Below are 26,919 nucleotides of genomic sequence, written 5' to 3'. Positions count from 1 at the left end.
CTCGCCTGGCGATCAGAGGGAACTGCACCCATTTCCCTCCCTTTGCACTTTCCCACCAGTCCGCAATAAGCCCTAGTCCTCTTCAAATATTTCATAAGGCAGGTGAAGTGAGACTGGTGTTGGGAACTGAGTACTGACTCCTGTCGCTCTAAACTGACGTTGAAGTGCAACAAGGAGCTCCCTTGGACTGAAACAGAAGAGAGGAGTGAACAGAGAGTCCAGGTTTATGTTGCTGCACCTCCAGCAAATACCTGTCCGGGACCTCAGACAGTCTGCTTCATGGTCCACGAGCGCTCTGCATCCATGAGTCGTTTATTGGTGTCCTTACAGAGGTTCTTTCTTGCCAGTGTTTGCACACACGTACCGTCAGTGTCCTGTGTTTAGCTTAGGAAGTCAGCCAGGGTGGAAGTGCTTTGCTGGGAAGGGTCTGGCTTCCATGTTACAGATATGAGTCATTGTCACAGTTCAGTGCTCTTGGTTCTTAATTTTTTAGTTTTACTGGGGAGGTTAGAGCGAAAGAGGAAGAACGTAAGAAGAAGATTTCATTTTCTGTCTTTAAAGTGGCAGAAATACTTTTTTCAGAGAGAAAGCCTTACAACTTTTCCTGAGGAGTTCTAGGCTTTAAATTTACCCCTGGAATTGAAGGGACTCACACCTGACGTGGTTAAGCATTTCAGTTTTGGAGGCTCATCAGTTTTCCTTCAGCAGGTGGAAAGCGGTTGGCCAAAGTAACCCTTTAGGTTTTTGTGGCCAGCTCTCGTCCTTTCCCTTTCTGCCTAAATTTGAAAGGCGTAACTATATCTGAACGCGTTTTACACCAGCATAACTGGTAATAAAAGAAAACCAGCTAAGGACGTGGGAGTGACCAGGTTAGTGTAGATTATATTTGTCCTTGTTCTCCTTTTATTTCTTTTTCTTCCTTCTGTCTTTAGACTTTAAAGAGAAAGGAAAAAGAATATGAACATGAGATGGAGCGGCTGGCAAGAGAGAAGATTGCTACCCAGCAGCGACTGGCAGAATTGAAGAACGAGTTGAGCCAGTGGATGGACATCTTGGAGATTGACAGAATTATTCGACAGACAGTTCAGCCAGAGGATGACCAGGCATCTACCTCGACAGCATCAGGTACCCGTAATTACTCTCTTCTTGTAATCATCACCGTATGTCACTGACACAGTTATATAGTGGTGGTGGGGATCTTCATCTAGCACCATCAAGGTTTCTTTGCATTCAGAATAAAGTAAAAGGTTTTCAAGTGTTTTGTAGTCATTGATGTTGGCCTAATAATGCTCTGCCGCTTGTGTAAAGTAAACTGAAAATCGTGCATCAACATTAGGTAGATACAAAGTGCAGGTTTGCACATTCAATCTGCTGATACCTCACCTGGAGCTCCCTGCTTTCAAAACTTAGTTTTCCTCTTGCACAGCTATGCATCTCTGCTCGTTAGAACTGAGTGATGTATGAGCATCCTGATGTATTTGTGCGTGGATGTGGGAGGGTGTTCAGCCACGTAGAGAAGAAGGAATTGGTACAGGAAGGATCACCAGAGCATTTGAACAACTTAATGAGCCTTCACATTGTGTGAAAAGGATTCACAGTGAAGATGAAATGATACTAATGAATATCTGGCGTGCTGTTCCCAGTGAGAAGTTTTTGTGAGATAGGAGCGTGCATGCTTTTCTCCATACCAGTGATCTGCAGCAGGAAGAATAGGCAGTCTGTGGATGTACTCTTTGCTATCCAGAGATGGGGAGGCTGTAGCAGCCTGTAACCATTTGCAGCAGTTCCTTCAAATCGCGACAGCATTTGCTCTTGGCACTCCAGGCAGACGATACAGCGGGTTCCAGGAAGGGAAAATCTGAGCTTTCTGGTTCATTCAGGCTTGTATTGGGCTCATCACCTTTGAACATACGCACAGACTCCGAGTGTAGGCTGATGGAAGTTGAGAGTAGGAGTGCTTTGTCAATAGGAGTGTCAGCCGTTCGCCTCTCCAGCTGGCCTCTGCTGAAAATGATCACTTCAAGCTACTACTAACCACAGAGCTTGCAAAAGGGAAGTGTCTTCCCTGGTTTTCCTGCTGCTTCTGTATCTTCTGAGATTTTTAATCTCTACTGCATGGCTGGCTTTAGAGCAGGCAGTGCAAGGTGCCCTGCTTGTCTTCCTGATCTCCGCAGGGTCAGCATGTTCCTGCATTGCTTCATTAGTTGTGGACTGGACGAGAGTCCATTTTCCAGAACCAGACAAGGAACTTGCTGCCATGTTTCTCCATGGCTGTCTCCTGCCTGCTCTGGGAGCAGAAGGGGTGGTACCGATCGGTGGAACAACTGGACAGGAAAGGAAACCCCGTTCTTCTTCCCAGAAGGAGCCCTCCTCAGCCCAGACAGAGTTCAGCCCAGGTGCTCTCCATCTGCTTCTGCTTAAATTGCTTCCCTTGCCTGCCGAGCGATATCTCTCAGCCTGTTGTGAGCACCCCTCTCTAGCTGGGGCTTCGAGCTAGTCACGCCTGCCTGGCTCTGGGTCCTGGGCCCACAGGCAGGGAGGAGAGGGGTGTGCCGCCCCACTGGGGCTCGATGGAGCGTGCTGTGCCGTGCGATGCTGCCTGCCCATAGTTCAGTGACTCCTCCTGCTGTCGTCTCTTCCGCCTGTGCTGCCTTTTAGGGAGGCTGGTTAGTCCAGTTCGTGCTCTGCTTGCTTTTTTATGGGAGTTTCTTCCTTTCGTTTTTTCCAGAGGGTGAAGACAACATGGATGAAGACATGGAAGATGACAGGCCAGTGAACTCATTACCAAAACTAACCCAGCGCCAGCACCCAGAGCTCCTGAAAGCCGTCCCTTCAAACACTGCTTCCCACCACCCAGCGGTTCTGCCTCAGCACCTGTCCATCCAGCAGAAACAAACCCCAGCCCACACACAGCCTCCCATCCAGACACAAGCACTGGTCCAGCCGCAGGCGATCGTCCCTGCACAGACTCACATCGTGGCGGCTTCGACAGTGCAATCGACTGTTATTGCCCACACCGCCACTACCCACGCTTCGGTCATTCAGACTGTCAACCACGTGATTCAGGGTCCACAGACCAAGCACATTGCTCACATTGCACCTTCCACGTCCAGCCCTGTGCAACTTACCACTGCTGCTCAGCCTATCGGCCACATCACTGTGCACCCAGCCACCATCAACCACATGGCCCACCTCGGCCAGCAGCTGCCCATCTACCCTCAGCCCGTGGCCGTCAGCCAGCCCGTGGTGAGCCATATTGCTCACACGATCTCGCACCAGCAAGTGAATGGAACCACAAACCTTGGCCAGCAAGCAGTGATGGCCAAGCCTGCTGTAGGAACCCAAGTTGTCCATCACCCGCAGTTAGTTGGGCAAACGGTCCTAAATCCGGTGACTATGGTAACCATGCCATCGTTCCCAGTGAGCACACTGAAGCTGGCCTAGAGGGGATCGTCTGACGGCGAGGTCTTTGTTGGGAACCTTTCCTAAACTCCATACATTCCAACCACGTCCGACTCTGCGGGAGGGAAGTGCAGAAAATGCCGAGTGGCAGGACGCCGGGCTGGGCTGTCCTCAGCCGCCCAGTAACCAACCTGCCGCTGGCAGCAAGAGACGGGGCCTCTCTGCACTTGAATTTTGCTAATCTGAGAAAACTTCAAAGACAGTTGTTCATGGTGATTTTTTTTCCTTTTATGTGTAATCAGTGAAATATGGATATGATGTTCTTAAGACTTTAATTTTCCCCTTTTATGTGTTGCTTCTTTGTAGAATAAAAATTGCTGATCTCTTTATTGAGACATTGCGTAGAATGGGAAAAAAAATCATAGAAGTCTATATTTATATATATGTGTGTATGTGTGTGTATATATATGTATATACATATATATATAAATATAACATTTGAAGAAGGCCTTTTGTAAGGTTGATTATTTTGCAGGATTATTAGACAAAATTCATTTTTGGAGGAAGAAGACAGAGTGTCCTCTCTAAACAAGAAACTTTAAGATAGATGGTTTGGTGGACCAGGGTACATATACAGTGACAAAAAAAAAGAAAAAAAAGTTAAACCACGTTAAAGGTATTTCCCGTCAATATATTACATTTCAAAAAAACATCTAAAATCACTGTGACTTGTTACGGCATTTTAAGGAAATTCTCTGTCCTGTCTAATAAAAGGAAAAAGAATACACAACTGGACTTCATTTGTTGCAGTTTTATAAATGACTTGATTTTTATAGCTATGTCAAAAAAATAATGTTTTTTATTATTTTAATGGTTGACAATGTTTTGTTTGGATGGTTTTTTGGGGGATTTGTTTTTTGTTTTGGCTTCGTTTTGCTGATGCAATAATTGATTTTGCAGATCTCTGTGCATGGCACTCCCCCTTTCAGGGTTCCTCCTGCCAGTCCCAAGCCCCCAGGTTTCTTGGGTTCGTTTTTGTTTTGCAGAAGCAGATACTTGTGCTGGCAACTTGCAATATGTTTATCTGGCCTGGTAGAGCGGAACCTGGGACAAGAAGACGAACAGAAATTAAGTAGATTTGCTGCATGGGTTACTTTTCTTTGTTAGTTTGCTCCTGAACTGACCACGTTTTAGTGTGGGAGTCAGTGGATTAGAAAAGGGATAAATGTGCATGTGATATCTTCCAAAGTGCAAACAGTTTTGACATCTTTTTTTCTTTGGGGGAAAAAAAAAATCTAGTCTTGTATGGGATAACGGTATATTCCAGGAGATCAGTATGTATAACTTGTGTCTTACAGACTACAGTGAGACGTGCACCAAAGAACAACTCCTCATGCTAAGTGACCCTCTTGTTCACCCTTTCCAGTGGTTAGGTCAGATCTCACTGAAGTCAATGGCAAACTCCCACGGGGTCACGAGAGGAGGGATATTGTTTGGCTCTGCGGGTACTTGCCCGCCTGCCCGGGAGGTTGCTTAGGACGTGTTTCATTGCTGACTGAATATTCTGGTCTTTGCACCGTTTTGCGTGTAGTACTGCTATTAATGATCTCTTTTCCGTCTTCCTGTCTTTTTAAAAACAAATACTCCGCAGTCCTTAATGCAGGCAAAATTCCTGCTGTAGCCAGCGGACGTTTTCCTTGGGGCAGGATGGGAGGCTGGTCCCTGCTAGCGTCTGACCGGGTACGCTTTGGAAGTGACACCCATTCAGAGGAGGAGGTAAGGTGGGGCTGAGCGGTCACACCTTCGCTGTGCTGGCTGGCTACGTCTAGTTTTGGGTCGAGATCTTCCACAGGAAAACATGATCCATAGTCTGCCCAAAATGCCTGTTGACTCCAGCAGGACTTTTGCCTGATTGTGGACTGCTGTGAGCAGTGGCAGAGGTTTAATTATGAAAACTTGCCAGTTCCGTACCGTCCATGCTATGGTTGGAACTGTGCTGGAGGCAGGAGTAATTACTGCAAACAGAGATCAAGCGTGATTGTGCCTTCTGAGCAGACATGGCTGAGAATTGCATTAAATCTGTTTAAAAAGCCCTGGGTTGCTCCGTAGTTAACACTTCCCCCCCCCCTCCCGCCCCCCCCCCCCCTTGCATCCTTGAGTCCAGGAAGCTCTTGCCTGTGTTGGTAGCACAGTTTCTACAGCAGAATGGAGAAATCTTTAAGGATTCCTTATCCTTAAACCAGATTTAAATAGATTGTTTTTCTCGCTGCTAGTGCACGATTAACATTGTGGGGTTAGCAGAATTGCCAGGGCTTTATCGTCTCCTTGTACATGCGGGTGCTTTCCCAAGAATGTGGTGTTTTGTGTGCCAGTATTTTGGAGATCAGCATTAGATATCAGGACAGTTGCTCCTCATCAGAAACTCTTGAAAACTGAGTATATTTGCAACAGGGTCCTCCCTTCTTAGGAGGAACCACGTGGCTTTGCCTTCTGTAGCTGCGTTAGGAGGGGGAGGAAGCATCTTTGTCTTCACTGTTCCAACTCACAAAATAACAAAATCGAGGCGGGAAGCCTCATTTCTAGTCAAGAGTGGCTGAGCTTATTGAAGGAGAAAAAGCCCGGATTGGGAAGCGGGACTCGGCACACGAGCATTGGCCGAGAGCCCCTCCGTCCCCCCGACATTGTTCCCTGTGTGCCACGTTGGCAGGAGCTGCGGGATCAGCCTGCGTGGGTTGGTCTTGCTCTTCTTACATGCAGTTTTGCATGGTGGCTTACTTTCTGCATGGAAAACTCTGCTCCCACCTTAACCCCATTGGCTTCTTATCCCAAGATAGATACTGGTAACTAGCAGTGACCCAGGCATACAGCTGCTCAGTGTTTTCCACAGTAAAAAGTGTATGGGATGGAGAGAAGAGTTCCTGTTTTATTTGATACAGGTGAATGAGCTTTCCGGTGGATTATTTAATGGCCTTTACTGCATGGACAGGTGATGCTGCTGACCTCCTCATCTTTTACTCCCTTATGGTTTAGAGGTAACAGTGTCACTACCCTGCTCATGTACAAGTCCCGCATCTTTGCCAGTTTTTCTATCCCCCTTGGAGTTCTGCAATGCCGTTATGTCTGAACCCCTTCATCAGTGTTAGCCTCCACTTGAAGAACAGCTTGTCCCGCTCGGCCAGCCCGTAAGCGGGTCCGGACGTCTTGGGTCCCCCCGTTCTCATCTGCCTTATCCACGGCTACCAGAAACATTTCTTTGGGGTTTTTCTGTTTGTTTTTTTAAAGTCAGCAAACTTCTTTCTGTTCTGTGGGGAAAAGAGCAAACCGCAGCCCTTCTTTCCCCACGTCTGTCATTCCTGCTCAGAAACTTCGGATTTACGCTAATGCTCTTAGAAATCATGTTCAGTACTGTATAACAAGGGGCACTTTAGAAATGTCTCTCCTCCTTTGATATATGTGTTTTCCCTATGGAGAAAGCTATATATAAATATATATATATATGTACACTTTGGGATTCAGAAGATCTAATTTGTCCCAAAAAAATCAATAAATATGAAGTTTACAAGAAATCTTTTCTGTTGTTGAATAATATTAGTTATTGGTAACCATACTACAGAAAAAAATAGCAAATGGGTTTTCTATGTAGTAGTTTTGAGAAGACTTTTCTGTCCTGTCAAGCCTGACTCAGAGCCCTTAAGTTAGTGGAGATGCTTCCACCGAGGGCAGGCTCTGGGTCCGTCACCTGCGGTGCTATGCTTCCCGACCTCGCGGCCTGCATGCTCCCCATGGTTCATGTCACGCTACCAACAGCAGAAACGTGCTCAAAAGCTTGATCTGTGCTTAAAACTTCAGCCAGCGCAGTTGTGTTTTTGAAATAGACACCAGCAGATCTGTGTGAGCAAAAACCCTCGGACAGCTACAGTTACGTGCAAAAATACTCTTGCTTGCACAGCTTACCCAGGCTGGGGAGCTGGCTCGTGCTGTCCCAGCAGACAAGCAGGTCTGCTCTTCTGTGCTGAGCCTGCCTGAGGGAGCCCCTGCGGCTGCCCCGGCATGTGGCAGAGCCGGGTCGGCTGCCGAAGAGGAGCGGGCTGGCGGCCGGGCACGTCCACTGCTTTGCTTCAGGCCGCTTTCCGCTCTCACCTGCCAAGTAAGTGCAGGCAGAGAGGAATAAACCCAAACTGCTACTTTAAAATTATCCTGAAAAGAATTCTTACAGCTGACACTTTAGATATGGGAATGTACTCCTGACCTCACTAATAAAAATTAGCCAGAACCCCATAGTTTAGCTTAGGAAGGGAAACGACCCGATTTCCCACGTTCTCCGCAGTCGCTTGAATGGGGTCCGAGAGGCAGTGGGTCGGGTCGGGCATCCCTGTGCATGTGTGTGTTGGTGTGCGCGGTTGATGCCATCTGTGTACGCTTCGCTCTCCCACAGCAGGAGTTGGAAACAAGGTGTGTGTGAGACTGTTCTCTCCGAACTCCTCGGTCTGGTGACGGCACCGGCACCAGCCAGTCACGGCCTCTTGCTGTCCGGTGTTTGCGGTGGTCCTGGCTGGAGCCGCCTCTGATTGCTCAGGATTTCTAAAACCGATCAAAACAGGTGGGGAGGTCGAGGAAGAGGGAAGAGTTTAAAAAAGGCAGACAAATTACCAAAAGTTATTATAACCATTTTTTGCATGGTATCAGGTGGACAAGCGGTAGGAATTTTTGAATTCCCAATTAACGAGCTGGGTTTTAAGGCCCTGCTTAGGGTTACACTCCTGTCCTAGTACAGGGTAAGGGATTGTCTTGGCTGCAGAAACCTTGGTGTTATTCAGAGTATCAACAGTCTCAGTCGTGCCACCGCCGCTGGGGACACGGTGACTCGTGCCCAGAGCCAGGGCTCCTGCCGCCAGCACCTCCAGCTCGGCCAGTGTGCTGCGGCAGTGGCAGCTGCCCAGGGCCACATCGTCAAGTCTTGACTCATACCTTTCTCAGGCAAAACCCACGCTGATCTCAGGAAAGACTGAGGAGAGACTTGAGGATGCCGGCGGCTGCTGCCTGCTTCAGAGTGGGGCACGGGGCATGCAGTGCATCATGTGCAGCCCAGCTCCCAAAGTTGAAAATGTCGTGCAGACTGCATCATGCTGTAAAACAAATCATTTTTATTTGAGTCTAAGCCGGACCATTGCCTTCAGCCTTCCTTTCAAACAAATGGCCTTTCAAACAAGGCCATTTTTCTGCTGGCATTTGATTTGCAAAGAGCGAGAGAGGGACGGACATGTAGTCGACGCACGAGGCAGCGTTGTTTTGCCCAGCCCCGGTACTACAGCTTCGGTGGGTTTGAGAGCTGGTTTTTGACCAAAAACATTTCTTGTGCATTTTTCTTTTATGACGATGACCTACAGAGAAGGAATCGCATGCTTTGTTTGTGATTTGCATTCAGGAGTGGTGCACCCTGAAGGGGGTTGAGCAGTGAGGGGTTTGCCTGGGGAGGGGGACGATAACCTGGGGAGGAGCAGGGGGTGCACTTCGCTGGTCAGCGAGGCAGGTGAGCACCCCCCCGCTTTGCTCACGCCTGGGCTGTTTGGGTCCGTGCAAACCAGCTGAATCGGAGCGGGGCAGGACAGCGGCCGTCAGGAGGGTTTTCCCGTGCCCGTGGTGTTGCTGGGGTCGGTGGTGCCGTGGTTTGTGGGCTGTTCCCCAGACTGGTCCCGGGGTGCGTGCACAGCCCTGCCTGGTGAGCGGGACCGTGCTCTGCCTGCCTGGGTGGCAGCGGCTGCGTGCGGCTCCGGGGCCGGGGGCACAGTGGGGGCCAGCCAGCGACCCACCTCTCACGCCCGGGAAAACAGGGCTGAAGCCAAACCGCTGCTGTCAGGCCTCTTTTTCTGCGCGCGTGTGTCCGTCCATGCTGGGGTTGAATACTGGGTGTCGAAGGCAAGGAGGGCGCAGCTGGGCAGCCCCCCGGCAGGATCAGGTTTTGTTTTCTTGAGCAGAGAGCTGGACAGAGGTGATGTCCCTTCTGCAGAGGCTTCTGCTCTTTTAAAATCGTACGCAGTTTATCCGGGTAGGAAATGCACCACCAACTAATTGGCATTCAGCATATTACCGTGCGGGTCCAAAGACTGGCCAGGCTGCTGCCTGCTGGTGTTGGACTGCTTGTCTCTTTTTCTTTGTTTTAATTAAAAGTGGCCTTCTGTAACAAAAGAATAAAAGAAACAAAAAAACGTAAAATGCCTTTGAGTGGTTTAGGTGGAGGTGAGACTATTGCTGCTTGTGTCGGTATTGGTGTGATTGTCCGTATGCACGCCTGTTTATATACGTATAGACATTCAATGCAAGACTTTATCGTGTCTCCGATTTTTGTATGTAGCCTGTGTCTCTTTTGGACTGGTTTGCATCCTGAGTGAATTTTTTGCATTTAAAAAAAACAAGTGTGAAAATTGTTCCGGGTTGGGTGGGGATAAGAGGTGTTTGGAGACCTCCCTTGTGCACCTGGGGAGGGAGGCGGGAGGGCCGAGGGAGAAGACGTAATTTGCCCGGTGTGACGATGCAGCTGGTGCTTGTTTGGCCCCTTTGCTTTCTGTGATGTGTATTGAAGTGTCCCCAGCAAAGGTGAACCGTCTTGGCCAGATAATTCAGTCGACTTCTGCTACCTGAGCAGCACGCTGGCTCAGTCCGTTGACTTTTAGGCACTTGCTTAAGCTTAGTTAGACAAGCAGCTGCGCTGGGCGGGGACCTGACTGCCTTAACGCTGCTGGAGATGGCGTGGAGGTGGGCAGCTGCTGAGCACCTCACAGGTGAGGCTCCTCTTGGACTTTGCATCTGTTTCTTTTCTTGAGTGAACAGTTATTCATTTCAATCTTATTTTAATTCTAAAATATATTGGAATGAGGAAAGGAAAACTCTCATACTTCTGGCCTATTTTCCATCCCTTGTTACCATTTTGAACAAATTAAAATTGATTATAACACTATTTTTAGATTATTTTCTTCCTGAGACAAACATCAGTTGTTAGGAACAGATGTTTGGAGTTAAGGAAAATGGGTTATGGATAGGGTCAGTCACAGCATCTTTCTCTTCCTGTTATATAGAGCTTAAAAATAATAATCCGAAACTTGAATTATCAAAATACCAGCATAAGCACAGCACTGGATAGGTGCGGCCTTGGCAAATGTCGTGTTTGATGTTTCCACGCCATGTCACCGGGCCAGCGCTGCTTCTCATCCGGAGCTGGGTAGCAGAGTGCAGCAAACACGAAGGCCCTGCTCCCATTTATTCCCCGCTGCCCTGCACTGCCAGCGCAGGGGACGGTGCTGTTCTGCACTGGGAATTTACATTCTTACGGACCATGGGATGCCGTTTTGCTCCCTCGGAGGGATTGCATGGCTCTGCTGTAGATCAGGATGAGGCCCATTAATTCGCACCCTTTCTTTGTGCTGTGAGAATGAATTTGAGTGTGATGATGGAGCCCGGAGCCCTCCATGGCTCGCCGGGGGTGGAAGCTCACCTGTGTCAGCACTTGCTTCCAGGGAGATGATACCCCAAGCTCCCATCCCATCTCTGTGCTGGGCTGGAAGCCCTCGCCGGCTGACAACCGGCACAGGGCTGTACGCTGCCAGATGAGAAATCCTGGTACGAATGCCTTATGGATTTGCCTTAACAATCTGATCCAAAAGAGTGTTTCTTCACAGAGTAAGAAGTATTAATTGCATCCACCCAACAATTTATTTGCATCTGGTCAAGCACCAGCCTAAGCATCGCTGGGTGAGGAGCTCTGGTGGAAGCGGGGACTTTCCGTCCCTGCTGCCACGATCCCCCCGCGTCTGTCACTGCATGTAACCACCCTCCTGGCTTTATCCTCACTGCACTCGTTGCATTAGGGATGCTGCACTGAAGATGCTGATTGTAAGTGCAGAATTGCTGCCAGCGCTGGCCACTGAGTCAAAGCCCTGGAGACCTGTTTGCCTCCCCGTGCACATCACAGGAAAGCCAACGCGTCGGCACGCACTCACACTGGGCAAATGCAGTCTTCGTTTACAGTGAGGACGTGTCACTGTGTTACCAATTCATTGAAATACTAAATATTGAAAAACCTAGACTGTAAAGATTTTTATGTGTTTGGATACATCTGCTATGTGAAAAAACAACTAATTTTGTACATATTGTATTTTTACTATTCAGCTGTACTATACTGGCTCTTCATGCTCCAGAATTTAGGTATCCAACATGAATAATATCCATGTAATAAGCACTTGCCTGAAATAAATATAAAACTGAAATAAACATGCACTGAAATCTGAAACAGGATTCTGCATTTTCCTCCTTGTGCTTTGCATGCAGATATTTCACTTTATTTGTAATTTTCCGATTATAAGAGCAATGCTTTCTCTCCATACATAGCCGTAGCTGCCCCTCCAGACGCGTGTTATTGATCAGCAGGTCTGGACCTCTCCCAGACCGAGCCCGGAGCTCCTCCCGTGTGTGTGTCCGGATCAGGCAATGCCACGCTGGGAGAAAAGCAAGCAGTTTTCCAGCCTCCAGAATTTGTGAAAACTTGGAGAATGGTGCCCCGTAACCAGCCCTTCTCTCCACTCAGCCAGGAGGACTCAGGCCAGAGCCTTGCTGGAGCCCACCCTACCCCCCCCCAGCCACCCTCCTGCTGCGGGTGCTGCAGGGCCGACTGAGGGGTCCCGCCAGGTCCCGCCGTCGGCTTCAGTGCTCGTCAGTGCAACGCGGTGACCGCGGCCGTCAGGTGAGGCTCCCTGCCCGCCGGAGGACGGTGCTGGGCACCGCACCACCGCAGCGGGACTGTCCTGTCCGCCTTCGGCAGCCGGACCTGCGTTGGGGCATCCTTCCTCTGCGGTGGGTGTGCTGGGGAAGAGGGGATTTGCAGGGCCCACGCCTGTAAGATAAGGCATTGGAAATGCAGCCTGGCTAAACCTTCTTCACCTAACTCAGATTTAAATGCTCTCTCCTGCAGATGATGAAGCTGGAGTCGCGGGTTTTCCCCCTTTCCTTGCCTCCGGGACGTGGACGTGGAGCCCGGTAAGCGGGAGCGTGGGCACGTCAAACCTTTACGGCAGCTTTGGTGGTAGCAGGACTCCTGTGCGAGGTCGGGGGGGGTCTGGCCGGTCCCCCCAGGTGGGCCGGGGCGGCGGAAGCGCGCTCAGCTGTGCAGCCCCCGGAGGCCCCCCCCGGTGGCTTCCCCAGGTGCTCGGGAGCCACCGGCCGGGAAGGCTTCGCCTTGAGAGGGGCCGGAGGGCGGGACTGCGGGGGAGGACGGCGGGAGCGGCGGCGCGGCCGGGCCGTGCGGGTGCCCGTCTCCCCCGACCCTCGGAGCTGAGGAGCCGGGGCCTGGCAGCGCAGCCGGTGAGTGCGGGGAGGGCAGCCCCCCACTGCGGGCGCGGGCTGGGCCCCGCTGGCCGCGGGGTGCAGGAGCCGGGGGCGTCCCCGGCCGCGGCAGGGGCTCGGCGGGGGTCGGGCTCAAGGGGGCTCGGCGGGGGTCGGGGGGGGGGGGGGCTCAAGGGGGCTCGGCGGGGGTCGGGGGGGGGCTCAAGGGGCTCGGCGGGGGTCGGGGGAGGCTCGGGGGGGCTCAAGGGGGCTCGGCGGGGGTCGGGGGCTCAGCGGCCGCGGGCGGCCGCCGGGCGCTGGTGAGTGCTTCAGAGCCGCCACGGCTACAGCCGGGAAGGGATTTGGGGGTGTTTTGCTCCTCCCGGTGTCCAGGTTAGCGCTGAGGCACGGCCGCGATTTGCAGCGATTTGCAGCGCTGCTGCTGCTGCAGTTTTTAACAATTTTATCGCCGGCTTTCTTGCACAGACCCCACCGCCTCCTCGGTCTCTCCAAAGCTCTTAATTATGCCCAGTTTGATTTCCAAGTGCAGCCCTTTTGCTGAAACGTTGCTACGCTCTTTTCAACCTGCCCTGTCAGCTCCGGGAGGTGCCTGCATTGGGTTTGGTTAATTAGGTGCTATTCAATAGCCCCAGGTGGTCCTGTAACTTGCTGTCGTTGGTATGGAAGTGGCCCGTCCTCTCTTTTGTCCGCTCTCTTAACATGCAAGATGCTGTTCATCCGAGTGTTTATAATCTGGTCTCTAGTCAAACTTTACAGTGGATCTGAATAAACCACGTTCTGAGGAGGGAAACAATGTCTTTTTAGGCTGAAAGAGCAAAAGCAGTCGGACTGAAACTCTGCTAGTGCCGGTGACTGCTCAGCTGGACGAGCTGGTGCTGCCTCGGCGGCGCCTGGGCACACAGTGACCAGTGAAGGAGCTGGTGGGCTGAATTGCCCAGTTGCAGGACACCTGAGCAGAGGCACCTTAGAAGGGAGTTGTCAGCTCTCCGCGTTCCTCAGCAGTTATTTTGGCTTCTCCACCCCCATCAGAGGTTGCTGGTCGTACCACGTAACAGCCAATAAGCTGCTACAGGCTTTAGCAAACTTGGATGAATGGATTAAGGAGGCACTTTTCAGGCTGAGGCATAGAAAGCACATTTCACCACGAGTGTTGTGCGGGGCAAGTACAATGTGACCTTTAAGTGGCAGAACCTGTGTCTTGACAGGAGGGGGGAAAAAAAAAAAAAAAAGCTGTTGCAAGTCTGGTAAGGTTGTTAATAGTGTCACTGAACTGTAGCAAATGTTGGTCCAAGCATGTGTCCAAAAAAAAATCCCAAACAAAAAAAAAAAAAGAAACCTGGAGTGCGCGTGCGCGCACACACTCTCTAGTACCAACCTGTTAGGCAAGGCAAAGCGCTCGACTGGTTCATCGCTGCACAGTTCACAGCTCGTTTTCTTATGTCCAGAAATTTCAACACGAGTAAGATGTGGCGGGGAAATGTTAACTGCAAAAGGGCTTGGCTGTGGCGTGGGGCTTTTAGCATTTTCCTGTGTGTTTCTGCTGATTTGCTCGGGCACGGTGATGTGCCAGGCTGCTGTTAGGAGCCAGATCAAGCCTGTTGTCTGAGGGGGTGAAAGGCATCGGGGCATTCAAAGGGCAGAGTTCAGAGCCAGAAAGATTTGTGAGGCAAAAATTGCCGTGACGCCCTTGAACGTCCCTCCCACCACCCCCAAAATGTCACCTGTCTCAGATGGCTCTTTTTGAGCTATTTATGGGGGAGTGGAGGAACTCCCTCGCGTGCACACAGAGATACAGAGGTTGGGGAAAGCAGCCAGCCCCCCCCCCCCCCCCGCTGTCCCTGGGCTGACAGCCTCGTCTAGTGGCAGCTGCCAGCACAGGGTGTCCCCTGCCCGGTGCTCCAGGCAGCTGCCGAGGCCCAGAGCGGTGGGCTGCCAGGGCCAGGGCGGGCTCTTGTGTGACTTACCGCGGTGTTAGAGGATATCCAGAAGGAAAAGCAATGCAAAAAAATCAGGCGAGTGCTGGCACTACAGAGGCGAGGCTTTAGGGAGCCTGGTTCGAAGCTGGGGAGGGGTGAAGCGCTGCCTGCCAAACCCAGCGCTGTTCGTGTGCTTGCATGGGGTTGGCTTTTTGGTTTTGGTTTGGTTTTTTGTTATTTGGGAAACTGAAAAGTATTTCTAGGTGAGGCAGAGCTTCTGAAAAGGGAAGGCAAGCCTTGGACTAATTAATAGCATACTGCGATATGTGGCACTAAACTGTGAGGGCCAAAGTTGCTGTGTTTGGCAGAACTAGTGGTGGAGTGGAGAAAGCAGCTGAAACCTCACCAGGCTGCCAGCGCTGGCTCTGGGTTACAGAAAAGGGGCAGGAAACTGTGGCGATTTCTTCTGGTTTGGTTTTCTTCTGGCAGTCGGTAGCAGTGAGACTTTCAAGGTGATGAAACTTCATTGGGATGCTGCATCTTGCAGAAATAAACTCCTGTTGCTGCAGGGACTCTGCAGCTTTGGGGGACAACTGTCTAAGTATCTACTTTAAAAGTTTCACAGAATTTGCAAAGAGAATGCTGGGGGGTGTGTGTGGTGTAATAAGAAAGAAGGTCCTGTAGAAAAGAAAGCCAATGTGTAATCCCAGGTGTAGTACCCACATCTCCCTGCCCTCCCCAAGTCCCACCATCCAAACAAGATGAAGGCAGAGGACACAGTGGCACTGAAAGATTATTTAAGCCAACATGTCATTGGATACACTTCATAAAGGGCTTATCCTCTTTTATAAGGATAAATGCATGATTAACAGCTCTAACAGTCACGAGCAATGGCCAAGGGATGGCTGCACCTACCCCAGTACAAAGAGGCGTTTGTTGGGTGTTTTTATAGTAAAATGGGGAAATGCTCCATTATCCCCCGGGACGCACCTCTGGGCAGAGCTTTCCAGCCTAAAAACCTGGAAAATCGCTGCGAAAACTGCCAGCAGCAAACCAACCAGCAGGTAAGATGGCAAGTTCTGAAGAGGGACCATCCCTGCTACAGAACAGAAGCAGCCAGAGGATTTTTAAGAGGTTTGAAGGGGGGACTGGAAGAGATGGAGGAGGATCTCTCCTGGAAGCCCAACAGCTCGGCTCGATTGAATGCTAGCTGCAGCACAATCAGGCCTAAAATTGCAGGATGAAACTTTTATTTTTTAACACTTGTCATAGGCCTGCTTCTGCTCCCACTCCTTCCCCAGGGCTGAACTGGCAATAGGCTCGGCCTGTGACGATAGGTGCTCTTAGGCACGCACCTGTGTGTAACTTAAATCTACCCTTAAAGTCATCTAAGGGACATTAGCAGTCCATCTGGTGATGACCTACTGCTTAGTACAATAGCCCATGCCTGCTCATCACAGAAATGTTAATTACATATCCCACTCTTCCCAGACAGCCCTGTCCTTAGGACTCCCTGTTCTGTCTCTGAAATTACCTTGGGGGGAGAGAAATCGCTTCCAAAGAGCTCCACAGAATGCCTTGACGATAAGTATTTATTAATATGTTACATTTAAACATAAATAATTGAGCAGTAAAGACAATGGTCTGCTCCCAACAAAAATAAATAAGTCAATACACAATATTCATAAAATACAATTAGACAGAATGTTATAACAAATACAACAAAGTCTGCAGAGGTTTTTGTTTTTTTTTTTTAAACAGAGTTGTATAGTACATTCCCAACATAGCAAAGAAAAATAGTGCAGTTTTATTTTTTACATCACTTCCTCGGGCTCTGTGAGTTGGAGGGTTTTCTCACTCTTGTCAATTTTTTAAAAAATACTATTTTACTTTTCAAATGAGCAGACACACAAACTGAAGCACTTCTGAGACCTTTCAGCAGCCATGCACTGGCCTGTAAGACAGTTGGACACACAGCTGTAAATAACGATGCGATCAGACTGCGAGCATGCCTGCAGTACAACTTCTTGGCTCCTAGTCCTGAGCACACCCTAACTCTTGGACGCGCGGGGGCAGGCAGCAGAGCTTACCATAACTTTTTCCTTCTGTAACTCCCACTGTTGTTATTTTAGCACTGTTATGCGCAGAAAGGGGGTTTCCTTCTCAACAGCCGCCTCCGCAGCACCTTTCTCAGCTCTGAGTGGGCTCATCTGTTCTCGCTTCTGTTTCGTGACTGTGATGCTCGTGAGCCCAGAGCACAACAGGCTCATCCCTGAAGGCATCTGGCTACAGGGGACTTGACTTTTTTTTTTTTCCCACCTCCCCTCAAAATTTTGAGAGACCAATTTAAGGGAGGGCTTGGCTATTGAGCTGAGAAGTTTGTGTCCGTTTTTTCCCTTTTCAGACTACTATTTACCATTTTTCATTTACTGCAATCATAAAGGAAGATCTAAGCACAGATGGTCTTTCTAGAACCAAATCTGCCTTTTTCTTGTACAAGCAGTGCTCAAGCTCGTGAGGACCCCAAGGCAGCACTTACCTAGTGCAAAAAGCAAGGGTGCCCACTGCTTGGCAAATAACAAGACCAGAGTTACTAACCTATCAGTAGTTGAAGCTTCAGACAGAATAATTTTATTCCCTACACCCCTTTTTGCTAAAATCTGATTTTAAAGCTCATGTGAGCTGATCTAATTAATGTAAACTTCTCTGAGCAACCTGGTCTAGTTGAAGAAGTCCCTGCTCATTGCAGGGGGTTGGACTAGATGGCCTTTAAAGGTCCCTTCCCACCCAAAGTATTCTGTGATACTATGAAAAGCAGAGTTGTTTTCTCTACGAGGTTCAATGGAAATGTAGCTGTGTAACCCTGTCTGCTCTGAAGGATTAAAAAAAAAAAGCAGAAACTCAAAAATTCAGATTTTTAAAATCACTGAGGTTCGAATGGCAAAGGGTGGAATAATTTGGAATACTTGAAGTGCTTAAACTAAGTCCCGAGGTTTTCTAGGAGCACAGGTCACGAGTATCCATGAAATCTGCAGCTAACCCCATTAGCAAAAACCTGCTCCCTCCCTCCCTCCCTCTTGCTGACACAGAGATACACTTTTACTTAGAAACAACACGCACCCGGGGAAAGTAGGTAGAGTATGCGTGGTAATTTTATACAGCATGATGAAGTGCTAGGACAGCAACAGACCTGTCTGCAGCTCCAGGGCAGGAGCCCAGCTAACCACCAGTCACCTCTGCTCTCTATGCAGGATGGGGTGAAATGTGTGCTGCTGCTTAAAGCATGGGGCCAGGCAGGAAAAGAAGTGGCACAGAACTTCCGCGGGGCACGTGGGACAGCTCTGCAAACCAGCACGGTGCTGCAGCAAAGTGGATCGGATCCCGTGCAACAACTTCAACTGCTTCATCTGGCAAGTGCCGATACCTGCTTGAGTAGACAAGCGCCTGGTTTGTGTTCGCAGGATCCCAAGGAAAGTCCTCGCAGAAAGCTCTGCAGAGCAGGGGAGAGGAGGCTAGTAGTGTGCAGTGAGTAATCTGGAGGAGGCAAGGCTCTGCTGTGTCTGCTCTGAACTTCAGGGCACTCTGCACAGACGCAGTGAGCGTGGGAGCTGCTAACACAAGCAGGGAACCTGTTTCTGTGTGCTAAACTTGCGTTAACCTGAACTACATTAGGCAGATCTTGTCATCTGGGAATATTTGCAGAGTAAGTTTGCAAAGTAAAATGAAGGCATGTCTGTGGCACGCGTAGGCCATGAAGACTCAGTAGCATGAGCTAGTCAGCAAAGGCTCACTGATGTTTTTAGCTAATGTTGCCAGATCTATTAACCATGTTATTTAGTTTAAGGCCATCCTCCCAGCTGGTAACCTTATTTATTTTAATTGCTGCTAAATATTCTTCTAAATACAAATCCAAATGTTTTAGCAACAGGAGCTCATACGCATTCTCTTCCATGTTCAAGGCATAGACACGGAGTCCACGAACGTGCTCCTCCAAGGACCCAATTCAAAGCTTGCAACACTTGCGTAAGTATTGGATCCAGCCTTACCTCCATGGAAGGTTCTGGCAGAGCACACAACGTGCATCCAGGCTTTAAAGGTGCAGTAAGTCAAAATATAAATGTTCTAGTATGTCAAATCCCCCCTTTTTAGTATCTCAAATATGTAGATAGACAGTCTTCTAGAGAGGGAAATCAGAGAATGCAAAAAGATTTTGTCTAGAAATACAAAGTGAGTGTAACAAGGACTATCAAACACAAACCTTATCTGGTGAAGGAAAAGTTCTGGTTTTAAAAGTCTGTTACAAATCTCTCAGATATTTATTACATTACATGGAAGATGCAATTAAAACACCATTCTGAAGTTGCAGTGCAAGAAATGCTCCATCCGATAGCTCACAACAGGGCTCAAATGACAGTCTGTTCATTATCACTTATTTTCAATCAGTGTCTGTACTTTGTAGACAAGGTCTCTTGCTATCCTCAGAATTTCCTCGGCATTATGATGCTCTGCCATTTCTAAAAGACACAGACAAACATTCTTAACTGTCAGCAGCGGGAACTTTTCTGCCCTAGCATTGATACTAATGTAGCATTAGCATTAATTAATTAGTGTAACATTAGCAGCGATCCAAAAGCATTGCAGGGGGTTAGGTTTGTAGAATTAAAAATAGAATAAGTGGATAAGTCCCTTAGTGCTGTAGGTCCTGGCATCAAGATCTAATCCTTCGGGTGTCAGTTCTCTTCTTGCAGAAATCCCAGTGCCCTGCGACCCCAGACCAAGAATGGGAGGTCTGTACCCACACGCGCCTGTGAACAGCCCTCCTGGGATCCCAAAAATGTAAAGCTGAACTCAACTTGATCAAAAGATGCCTCTCCCAGGCAGGGACTATTGCTGGAGTGTCTGGGATGCAAGTGATAACTACAATTAGGAAGGGCTCCGTGTACATGGAGCGACACGCCCACATGGTTCCACGTACAGACGTCCGCACTCTGCAGCTTGAAGTAAGATCAGAAAGTAGCTCTCAACAGACCTGAATCCTCAGTTCCACATTAAACATTTCATTCAGCTCAGGCAAGTGCTGGTGGTTTTTTGTTTGTTTTTTTGGGGGGTGGTTTTTTTTTTGTTTTGGTGGGGTTTTTTTGAGGGAAGCATTAATGTACAGCTTTGGAATAAGAGTGGCTAAGGCAAAAACAAAACCAAATTTGGGGCTTCTGCAACAGATGGCTGAAAGCCACAGCATTGATAATTTAGTAAATTACTGTGATTACACAAAATTATTTCCAAACCTCTTAAAATATCCTAACAGGGAGCACTTGCATTCTGCAGCCAGGAAGAGACCTAGCTTGCTTTGGCAGAATACTTTTTGCTCTGGCAGTACACGTTGGCTAGCATCGATGGACCACTACGGTAAGCAATCAATCATGGAAGCGGTTTGGGATGTTTTGCATGAACAGTTGCTTATATGTTTCAGCCTCAGCAGGGTCAAGCCCTGTAAAGAGAAATGACTCTGGCAATCTTAAAACCTGCGAGAGACTTTTGCAAAAAATTAAGCAACATTTTAGCACCTCCCATTAAACCAAGGGCAAAGAGTCACTGTGGCAAATCTTGTTAACAGAAATTCTGAAGCTTGCTTTGTGGTAAAAATTACCACTGACACTGAAAAAGCTACCATCTTCTGTGGTCCAAGTAGCTCTTAAAAGGTTGTTTGTGTGTGCCAAGTCAGATCTTCAGGAAGCGCATGAAAATCTGGGCTCTTCATCTATATGAAGGGGTAAGAGATTCAGAGCCTAAAATGACCCAGGGCTTGTCATGACAGCAAGAACACTGCACAACTGCAGACAGTTAGTCTGAGTAAGGGAGAAGGAGCAAACTCTCATTACTTGCTTTTTATCAAAACGGCTCTCTTAAAAAAGTCTCTTACCATTAAAAAACTTGATGATATCAGTGAAGTCCATGTTGTTATCACGGATAATCTCTCGATAAACTTCCACAAGTGCTAAGGCAATGAAAAGGACAAAATGTTCTGAAGAGATGTGCTTTGCTGCCCAAATAACTTCCCACACTGTAAATACATCCTCGTACAACAATTCTGAATGGGAATAAACATTACAAGAGCATCTGATTATTCAAATTGACCATTTCCCCCTCTCTAACTAACGTCTTACAGGCCTTATGCAGACATGAATAGTACTCGATGACTCCTCCTTTTCCTCTCCCCCTCTCCTCCAGCCAACTCCTGTCACTTACTTGTGCAAGTACGGCAACAGAATTGGGTTTAAACGAAAATTAAGAAAGAATGTAGGTGTGGTGGTGCAGACTCAACCCCAGGAAGATGCCTAAACTGCAGTAACCATGTGGTAGCAGCACAGGCAGGCCCGTTTGTTCTAGGTAGGGCTACATGACAGGCTGCAAATCTGAATGCATATCCAGGGCCGCCTTCTTGGCTTTGCAGTGAACCTATCAGAGCAAGAGCTCTGCTATTTTTAATCAGCAACAGTTAATTGTATAGTGGATGTGGGTAAGCTAGGTCTACACATGCCGTGATTCAGATATGGCCCATGGAAGCTTTGTCTTCTTGAACCATATAGGCTCATCTTCTGCCCAGTCTGACAGTGAGGTCCAGGGCATTGGGATGTCAGGGACAGGCAATTCTCTGTGAAGGAGTAGCTAGAGGATTTACTATTCAGTTGAGAGTCATAATTCCTCCCCCCTCACTGTCAGGTAGTTGCTCATAATAAATAGCTGATGGATGTGTATCATCTCCCTCTATCACCTTTGTGCTTTAGGTTATTTGAGAGGGATGTCTTCTTTTGATTCTTGCAGATCGATCTGTAACGCAAAGGAGCTACTGACTTGCCTGATAGCAAGATGGGTCTCTTCAGTAACACTGTACCCAATGATTACAAGCAACTGCTTCTGTCAGAGTGGGTGTAGGTGGGTGGGTGTGCTTGTGCAGGGATCCTGGGGTGCTCCCACAGTATATAAAGTACCTCATTCAGCAAAGCACGACAGCTCCTGAGCTATTGCTGAGCTGCTCCTTGTTACGAAATGGATTAGAAAGGAGGTATCAAAGCTTACAAAGGAGTGTGATCAACTTGGGATCACCTTCTTGAGCAAACAGGCATTTGCAGTGAGCAGAAACTTGGCTCCAACCACATTATCAGGAATTTACAACACTCCTTTCTGTGAAGGAGTCTATGAAGCTTTGACTTCATTCCAGTGCTAGTTCATCTCTGAGAGTTGCATTAGCTTTGCTAACTACAAACTCTCTTGTGAGCCTAGCTGCTACTCACCATCCAGACATTTAGACCAAAACACAGAGCTGTTCACAGTTTTGCACAACTCTAAACTATAGTCATAGAACATTATTACCTCTTTTAAAGTCGAGCAGGAACCAGCGATAGCAGAAGTAAAAGTGAGTGTAATCTCCATTCTGGTGCATCAATTCAAAAAGCTCTGAGTCTAGAATCTAAAATATAAAACATCAGCTGTCAGTATCTCATCTGAAAGTAGCCAAGATCAAAGGTGTTGGAGGCTGGTTAAGACTCCCATGCTGCTCTTTATCACCTGATCTGTGGTTAGTCAGCAGCAGCTGCTTAGCACAGATCTGTCTTTTTACTATGTTTGCAAAATGCCTGTGATGTGGGTGCCCTGACACAGACTGAAGAGGTGAAGAGTTACTGCTGTGCAGGTATGAGGTGACAACAGTCAATCTGCACTGTGATTTTAAAGGTCCAAGCAGCAAGTTACAGATCCTGCTGATTTTCAACAAGTGGCAAATTTTCATCTTCCCACCCAACTCTACTCTCAGATTGTAACAAAGGAGCTGGGGTGCAAAGAGTGAAATCCATTTACCTGGAGAAAAGAAGGGAGAGAGACTTTTTCATCACAAGTTTGTAATTCTGATGAGCAGTGGCACAGTTCCACACTGCAACATCTAAGCTCTCTGGAACTGAACTACTACTTGCCGTACGTCTGATAGATGTCTTAAATGCGTAAGTACATCTATAGTCATTCCTCATAGATGTCATCCTAAGGACTGCTGGATAAGCTGGGTGGCATCCTCTGTCTTGCTGCTCAACAGAAACACTGCAGACGTATGTTCATGTGCTGCCTGCATTTGCTGTGCTGGCCATCTTTGTTGACTGACCTATTTTCATTACTTTTTAGTATGCCACCTATCAAACCAAATAATGGCTTATCCTGATGTTCTCACTCTTCTTTATGCTAATCCTGTTCAGGTGCCTGGTGCTTTCTGGAGTGGAATGTCTAGGCCTTAAATCCATCCAAAAAACCACCATTCAGCAAGCATCCTGTGCGATGGTCTATTTAAACCAGTAAGAAATTAAATTTGTGCCACAAATATCAGTGTTTTCTCTTCCAAAAAGCAGCAAAGACTGGATCTTACTGCTATTTTTCATTGACTTCAGTTGAAGCCGGAACGAGCCATAAATGGGAGTCATTACACTGTGTAGCTGGTGTACTGGAGGCAGAAGTCTGGGGGGTTTGTTTTGTTTGTGAAGTTAAGACGAATTGACCTGCTCTAATACACACTCTTCATTGTGACAGCAAATGCTGTTCCCTGAGAAGCAGGAAATCAGTTTGGGGCTGCATAAAACAATTCTTATCCTCCCCAGCTCTGAAGTACCAGATAACTAGGAACCCCAGTCATTGGAGTTCCTGCCCTTCGCTGTGGCATCAAGCTAGTTCTGAGCCTCTGCCACAACCTCATCTTCGTTCAAATAAAATTCAAAAAGACTCACTTGGATTAGGGACCGCATGTTGGCAAAGTGTGTGTCCATAGCACCTCCATTGGGGAAGTTCTGGCTCATCCTCTTCATCAGGTGGCTGAAGCAGCTGTAAGCCAGTTGATCTGCAGATACAATGCAGAACACTCGGTGTTGCTAATTGTGTGACTTCCTTGAACCAAAATTACGTACTGCAGGACAAGGGAAAAACCAGGTTTTCCCCTTTGCTGTTCCCTAATCCCATCACCAGTATTTAGATGAAACAGAAGACAGTACCTGGCTCTGGACCATTTTTACTAATTATGTTTCAAAAGAACCCAGCTTGCAGTTGAGTTTTCAGCTTCAGCAACTGCAGAACACAGCTACTTTGAAAATTTAGTAAAATTTAATCTGGAAGTCAGTGAGTGAACAGGGAATCCCTGAGATGCTAATGTTTGCCATTTCAACAACAGCCACATGTAAAGAAAATACAAATTAAGAGCTGCAGGTTTGATTTTCCTGGTGAGCTAGCCCTGGTTAATGCATACAACTTCTGAAACAGCATTTCTAAAGAAAGGCCTCCCTAAAGATACCAACGTGTTCCAAAAGAAAACACTTCCTACCATTGTCAAGTACAACCATCAAAGGAGCCAGGAGGTCACACATGCCTTGAACATAACCAACTTCTAGGTGCTCCCAAACATAACTGCAGGAAGAAGAAAACACAAGAGATAATAGGATTAAAAATCCTCTTCCTGCATGGTGGCATCAAAAATTTGTCTTACACCTAAAATAGAAGTCCTTTTGGAAGCTTTTAAGTGTCTTGTTTTAGAGTGCTGTAAAAGATAAAGCTAAAAGTCCAGAGAAGAACTAAAACAATTCAAATCTTTCAACACATTGGTATAAAATGGTGAGTATTTCTGCTGGTTTTTTTTTTCAGGAAGACTGAAGTCTGTAAACAATCCACGATGAGGACAAAGCAGCATGTGAGACAGGAGTCTCTCTTGTAATACAACTCTTGCTGTAGGCACTTAATATGTTGTGAAAGGGTAAAAGAATGTGATCAATTATCTACTTGCAGGATGAATTAACTAATACCTTAATAATATACTTAATAATACACTACTTTTCTTCCTGTTCCTCAAAAGCTAAAAAATGTAATGAAGTCTAATTTGATTATGCGAGATCAAATCTTACGCAGCTGTTGAATGTGTGCGTCTCAGAACTTTTTGACACTTCACATTCCAGAGTATTTCACAGCTCTGTATTGTTTTCTGCTTGGACCATACCTTAACACACATGGCTTGCATATCAATAGTTTGTGAAAAAACAGCTAACAAAAGCATAACAGTCTATGGAAAAAAGCCCAGATTTTTAAAAAGTACCTGGGGTTTTTTTGGCTTTTGTTTTCTTTTTTCCCCCTAGGTGGAATCTTGGTATCTTTTCCAAGTGTTGAAGTCTATGACACTTTCTGCTCTAAGTATGTTTAGCCTTCATGGCAATTTGCATTCCTAAAAGTGAAAACTAGTTTTCTGTGGATTCCAGCTGGTCTCAGTGGTCAAAGATGCTGTTTTGATTTGAAGATGTAGTCTTTCTGTCTGCTTAGCACATGTCCCTCAACACAGTATCTGGGCACCTCACAATTATTGTCACCTTTATAGCATGCCATTAGAGCATGGATATATTATCCTCATAAGTAGGAAACCAAAGCTAATAGTGCGTTTAGAGAATAGTTCAAGGTGACTGATAGGGTCTGCCTCTTGATGTAGAAAGAGAATCTTCCCAAGCCTGCATTCCAAACTTGGACCACCTATCATACCCATGCTCTCTAACCTACCATCCTACCTGTTCCTCCTTCTTGCAAGCTTTAAGTTCATTAGTGTTCTTATACAGACTATTATTTTCATATTATTATAGTTCATGAATTATGACAGAAATGTGAAAAGTAGTTCAGTTTACAAGCTGTATTACCTGCACATGACATTTCGGAGTTTCTCCAGGTTATCAGCAGTAAAATACCAGTAATTCCGATCACATCTCTGGACATCTTTATCAATTCTGTGCAAATTTAAGGCAACAGTGTCCAATAACTCTATCTAGAAGAGAAAAGTTTTAGTTAGATCTCCTGAGTTTAGAGCATTCCCAGGACTTGGTGCAGATTCGCTCTGAGAATCAACAAACCAGAAATAGTACAATTATACTTTGGGCATACGAGAGCATCGAAATACTCGATTACTGTCAAAAATCCCAGGTAAAATGCATACGCTTTCACTGGTAAATGTTCCAAGCCTGTCCCATTTCCAAAGGGTTATTTCATAGTTGAACAACACAGTTATTTCTAGTTGAACAACTTCAGCAGAGAAAGGCAAAAACTCAACTACTCATCTGTTGACAGCAACACTAATAGAGTCAGTGGAGTCTTGAATCTAGATTTAGGTTGTGGTTCGATTTGATTAAATGTGGCGTTTAGCTTGAATTAAATGACATTGAAATCTTACAAGTGGTGTGTTGTCCACATCCCCACACCTCCTCCCAGCCCCTGGAAATTTTTAGCTGCTAGAACCATATCACATGCTTTTCCTTGCCCTCCCTCTCAAAAAAAGACCCAAATTTTTCTTGCTGTCTTATTTCCAATCTAGCTCAAAATCCAGATGAAAAGATTTAGATGCAAAAACCCTCAGTTATCATCCCACCACCTGTAGTTCTAGTTTGGGACTGTCTCTCATTAAATCCTATCTGAAAAAGTACAAGTCTCTGCTAGAAAAGCAATGCTGTGCAGAGAGACGACGATACTGATGTTGTGACCTACTGTGTAGGATGCAGCGCAGACAGAAGCAACATCCATTAAATAATCCACCTGGGAACACAGCTGCTCTTCTGATACAGAATCCTGAGACTGCAGTACAACCGACTTGGCTTTCTGCACACGTGGTGTGTCTGGATCAGTCCTTTCCAAGTCAGTGCTAGCTGTTTCTTCAGCCCCATCTTCAAAGGAGACACTCTGTCCGTCATCAATACTGGACAGGATGCCCGAGGCCACAGAGTAGTTCCTTGAGGATGGCAGCCCAGAGTCGGGGGAGTCAAACTCCACAGACTGTTGCTCTATGGCAGCTACTGCTGCTGGCGTGTCGGCAGACACCACGGTGAAAGTGGGGTCGTCCTGACCTTTTGGGTCCCGCTCCGCTGAGTCCATTTCATCTACAGATATAAAGACCTGGGGGTGGGCAGGGGAGAGAAGATTCGGATAAGGCAGAGAAGAATAGAGAAGCAAAAAACATTAATGTAGCAAACAAACCTCCAGCCACGAGAGAAAAATGACATTACTGCAGTGAACAAGATTACTGATTAATAGAGCTTCCCTGCATGAAAATAGTTGAGAGCTCCTCACTCAGTCTTTATACTGAGACTGTAAGTCTAAAAATAATACCAATTTGTAATCTCATATCCATCTCCTATGATGATGTCTCCCCCTTTCATAATCTTCAATTAGAAATACCTTGGAAAGCAGCGAAGCTTCCCTACCTGCAACACCAGCAATAAAA

General features: G+C 47.3%; 2 protein-coding genes and 1 long non-coding RNA gene across 9 annotated transcripts in view; 2 read left to right on the top strand and 1 right to left on the bottom strand.

Annotated features, from left to right (window-relative positions):
• MNT (MAX network transcriptional repressor) overlaps positions 1 to 4,192 on the top strand; it is a 47,470-nt gene extending 43,278 nt beyond the window's left edge. For all 3 annotated transcript variants that reach the window (XM_076354971.1, XM_076354970.1, XM_076354969.1), the window contains 2 exons: positions 933 to 1,125; positions 2,729 to 4,192. In XM_076354971.1, coding sequence (XP_076211086.1) covers positions 933 to 1,125; positions 2,729 to 3,444 — 909 coding nt within the window. In that variant the 3' untranslated portion in view covers positions 3,445 to 4,192. The remainder of the gene's footprint in view (positions 1 to 932; positions 1,126 to 2,728) is intronic.
• A 13,800-nt stretch (positions 4,193 to 17,992) lies between these two features.
• Positions 17,993 to 24,909, top strand: LOC143168504 (uncharacterized). The gene is made up of 6 exons (XR_012996724.1): positions 17,993 to 18,061; positions 18,611 to 18,674; positions 19,386 to 19,721; positions 19,977 to 20,057; positions 22,383 to 22,645; positions 24,318 to 24,909. It is a non-coding gene; the product is annotated as an uncharacterized LOC143168504 (long non-coding RNA).
• SGSM2 (small G protein signaling modulator 2) overlaps positions 18,668 to 26,919 on the bottom strand; it is a 63,687-nt gene continuing 55,435 nt past the window's right edge. For 4 of the 5 annotated variants that reach the window (XM_076354959.1, XM_076354962.1, XM_076354960.1 and 1 more), the window contains 7 exons: positions 26,187 to 26,591; positions 25,349 to 25,473; positions 24,001 to 24,083; positions 23,414 to 23,523; positions 22,023 to 22,119; positions 20,572 to 20,739; positions 18,668 to 19,165 (listed from right to left, as the gene is read on the bottom strand). In XM_076354959.1, coding sequence (XP_076211074.1) covers positions 19,077 to 19,165; positions 20,572 to 20,739; positions 22,023 to 22,119; positions 23,414 to 23,523; positions 24,001 to 24,083; positions 25,349 to 25,473; positions 26,187 to 26,591 — 1,077 coding nt within the window. In that variant the 3' untranslated portion in view covers positions 18,668 to 19,076. The remainder of the gene's footprint in view (positions 19,166 to 20,571; positions 20,740 to 22,022; positions 22,120 to 23,413; positions 23,524 to 24,000; positions 24,084 to 25,348; positions 25,474 to 26,186; positions 26,592 to 26,919) is intronic. The other variant, XM_076354961.1, reaches the window with a different exon arrangement.

This window comes from Aptenodytes patagonicus, chromosome 17 (assembly GCF_965638725.1).
Source record: "Aptenodytes patagonicus chromosome 17, bAptPat1.pri.cur, whole genome shotgun sequence".
NCBI lineage: Eukaryota > Metazoa > Chordata > Aves > Sphenisciformes > Spheniscidae > Aptenodytes > Aptenodytes patagonicus.
This window is presented reverse-complemented; position numbering and strand designations above follow the sequence as displayed.